The sequence below is a fragment of the Hibiscus syriacus genome, unplaced genomic scaffold (genome assembly GCF_006381635.1).
Source record: "Hibiscus syriacus cultivar Baekdansim isolate YM2019G1 unplaced genomic scaffold, ASM638163v2 tig00110445_pilon, whole genome shotgun sequence".
In the NCBI taxonomy this organism is placed as follows: domain Eukaryota; kingdom Viridiplantae; phylum Streptophyta; class Magnoliopsida; order Malvales; family Malvaceae; genus Hibiscus; species Hibiscus syriacus.
The window spans coordinates 255,630-258,236 of NW_024062740.1; the positions used below are offsets into that span (position 1 = coordinate 255,630).

The window sequence follows — 2,607 nt, forward strand, 5'->3', positions numbered from 1 at the left end:
AGTTTTCTAATCAACAACAATCATGTAGAAGGGTCATTGCCCCGATCTTTGGGTAATTGCAAATATTTGCAGCTTCTTGACGTTGGGAAAAACAAGTTACATGATACTTTCCCATTTTGGTTAGGAAATTTGGATCAACTACAAGTTCTCATCTTGAGATCGGACAGATTCTATGGACAAGTGAATAGTTCAGATATTGTTGTTTCCTTCACTCATTTGCACGCCATTGATCTATCTCATAATAAATTCAGTGGTTACTTACCTACCAAATTTTTTGAAAATTTGCATGCTATTAAAGAAGGGAATGGAAAGAAAGTTGAACCAGAGTACATGAAAGATGAATTTGCTGACGGAGAAGTGTATTATGTGCAAGGTTTATCTTTTACAATAAAAGGGTTCGAAATGGAGTTTCAAGAACTACTGACCAGCTGGATGGTAATTAACTTTCCCAACAATCAATTCTTAGGAGAAATTCCTAAAACAATTGGCGAACTTCATTCTCTCATTGTCATAAACCTCTCTCACAATGTTTAAAGGGTTCTATCCCATCATCATTTGGTGATTTGTGAAATCTTGAATCATTAGATCTCTCATCAAACAAGCTCTGAGGAAAGATTCCAATGGAGTTGAATAATTTTGGATTCTTGGAGGTGTTAAACCTTTCTCATAATTATCTGGTGGGACCTATTCCTCAAGGCAAACAATTTGATACTTTCACCAGTGATTCCTACATAGGAAACTTGGGCTTATGGGGGTTGCCATTATCAAAAAGTCGTGATATTGATCACGAAACTCCAGCAAAATTTTATAGAGATGATGATGATGATGGATTGAATTGGAAATTTTCTATACTGATGGGGTATGGATGTGGGTTGGTGCTGGGACTGAGCATGGGATACGTTGTATTCACCACAGGAAAACCATGGTGGTTCATTCGGAGCTACTTGAAAGTTCAACAAAGATTTGCAAAATGGTATAGAACTAAACTCCTTCGCTGATTCCTTTGCAGAAAAATAAAGGCCTTGGACAAAGCATTAAACTTCATTTCTCAGTGGTCGGTATTGTTTTCTGCCTGGGTGCTTTGTTGTATGTTGTGTTGTTCGTATTATGTTTTACAGGGTCTTCTCTCATGGCAACAAAGTCCACTTGTGTGTTTATAGCTTGTAAAGACTATCTTAATCAGCATCTTATTTGTGTTTCCTTCTCTTTTTAATAAAATTGATGAAACTTTACACACATATATATAAAAGAAAGTATGTGAAACAATGGATTGTTTGTTTCGAGAAGGCCGAAGCAGCTAAAAGAGCGACAATCAACAATGTCATCAAGGTCAGTGTCATACGCAGGCGGTGATATCAAGAAATCCGGTGAGTTGGAGAAAATGTTTGATATCCCAGTGCTTGATCGTTCCTCGTCCAGTGTTCCGCCTTTGAAACCCAACTCCAACCCCAACTCAAAGCAACAATAGCAAGTTCTGCAGCCTTAACGTGCTTCCTATTCTTTTCATCCCAACAGTGGATCCAACAGACCCTAGTCGAACACGAGTATGATAAGGAATTCATCCAGGTCCATGCTACTTCAACCTCATCACTTCGGGTCCACTAAGTTCCTCCATAACCTGCTCTGACTAGTGCTCTTAGCCCATATTGAAAATCCAATATGTAGAAATTAACAACATATTTCTGGTTACAAAAAAAACATAGGCTAAGAGAATAAATAGAAAAACCTGCATTGTCAAGTTCGCCAAACATGATCGACCCAAAACCATAAATGTCGCACCCCAATTTAGGGGCTAAATTTTAGAAATTATAAAGTATTGGATTTAATTGGTATTTTGGAGGAAATTGAGGATTAAATTATAAAATCATAAAGTTGGCAGACGATTTTAATAAGTGCATGAAATTCAGTGACTAAACTCATGGTTTAACCAATTTTTTATAGGATGAATTATAAACCCCTTTCTCCGATTGTTTTCTGCATAATTTCCCATTTTTCCCTTCCACTCAACCCTCATTTGAATTCCGATCTGCTCATCGTCTGGCCTCCGTTTGACGAACCAAAACCACGATTGTGTTCTTTGTCGACCGATGAACAAAACCCCTCAAACCTTTCGTTGTGAATCGTAGTTGTTCGTCGTTAATTTCAGTCGAAAGTATCGTCAGTTTTAATTTTTGTTGGTTTTTTGTCGATTCACGTCGATCCGGCCACTCATTTTCGACACCTTCTGCACCATCGTGTTCCTTGCATCGTTCAGAGTCCAACGATGTCCTCAGTGTCTCCATCGTGTGGAGTGGTGAGGAATTCAAAGTTTTCGATATTCCGGAATTGAGCTCTCGGCCGTTCAAAATTTTGAACCGAGCTTGGCAAGTGTCTCAAAATGCCTTAAAATAATTTTTAGAAATTTTTTGAGAATTTTCGGACACCGTAACACTGTTCACGCGCCCCACGCGCCACCTCCTGAGAGTGGGCTTCGTCTGGCAGTAGAAAAAAATAAAGAAAACCGGTCTGACTGGTCCGACCTGACTGACCGACCCGACCCATTGACCATTGTTCGTTGACCGCGTTGACCACCTTTGACCAGAACTTTGACATGCGTTGACCAACCAT

At 39.2% G+C, this 2,607-nt stretch overlaps 1 protein-coding gene across 1 annotated transcript; it reads left to right on the forward strand.

The window, feature by feature from the left end:
• The first annotated feature begins 620 nt into the window (after positions 1-620).
• On the forward strand, positions 621-1,468 carry LOC120125857 (receptor-like protein 9DC3). Its single transcript, XM_039144189.1, has 2 exons — positions 621-973; positions 1,288-1,468. The coding sequence occupies exons 1-2, from the start codon at positions 621-623 to the stop codon at positions 1,466-1,468; spliced, it is 534 nt and encodes a 177-aa protein (XP_039000120.1).
• The last annotated feature ends 1,139 nt before the right edge of the window (positions 1,469-2,607 follow it).

Bases quoted from the DNA above. Each gene is read 5' to 3' on its own strand.
- LOC120125857 (XM_039144189.1), top strand. From the start codon at position 621: ATGGAGTTGAATAATTTTGGATTCTTGGAGGTGTTAAACCTTTCTCAT. The intron at 974-1,287 runs GTATAGAACTAA...TGTTTCGAGAAG, and splicing joins CAACAAAGATTTGCAAAATG to GCCGAAGCAGCTAAAAGAGC.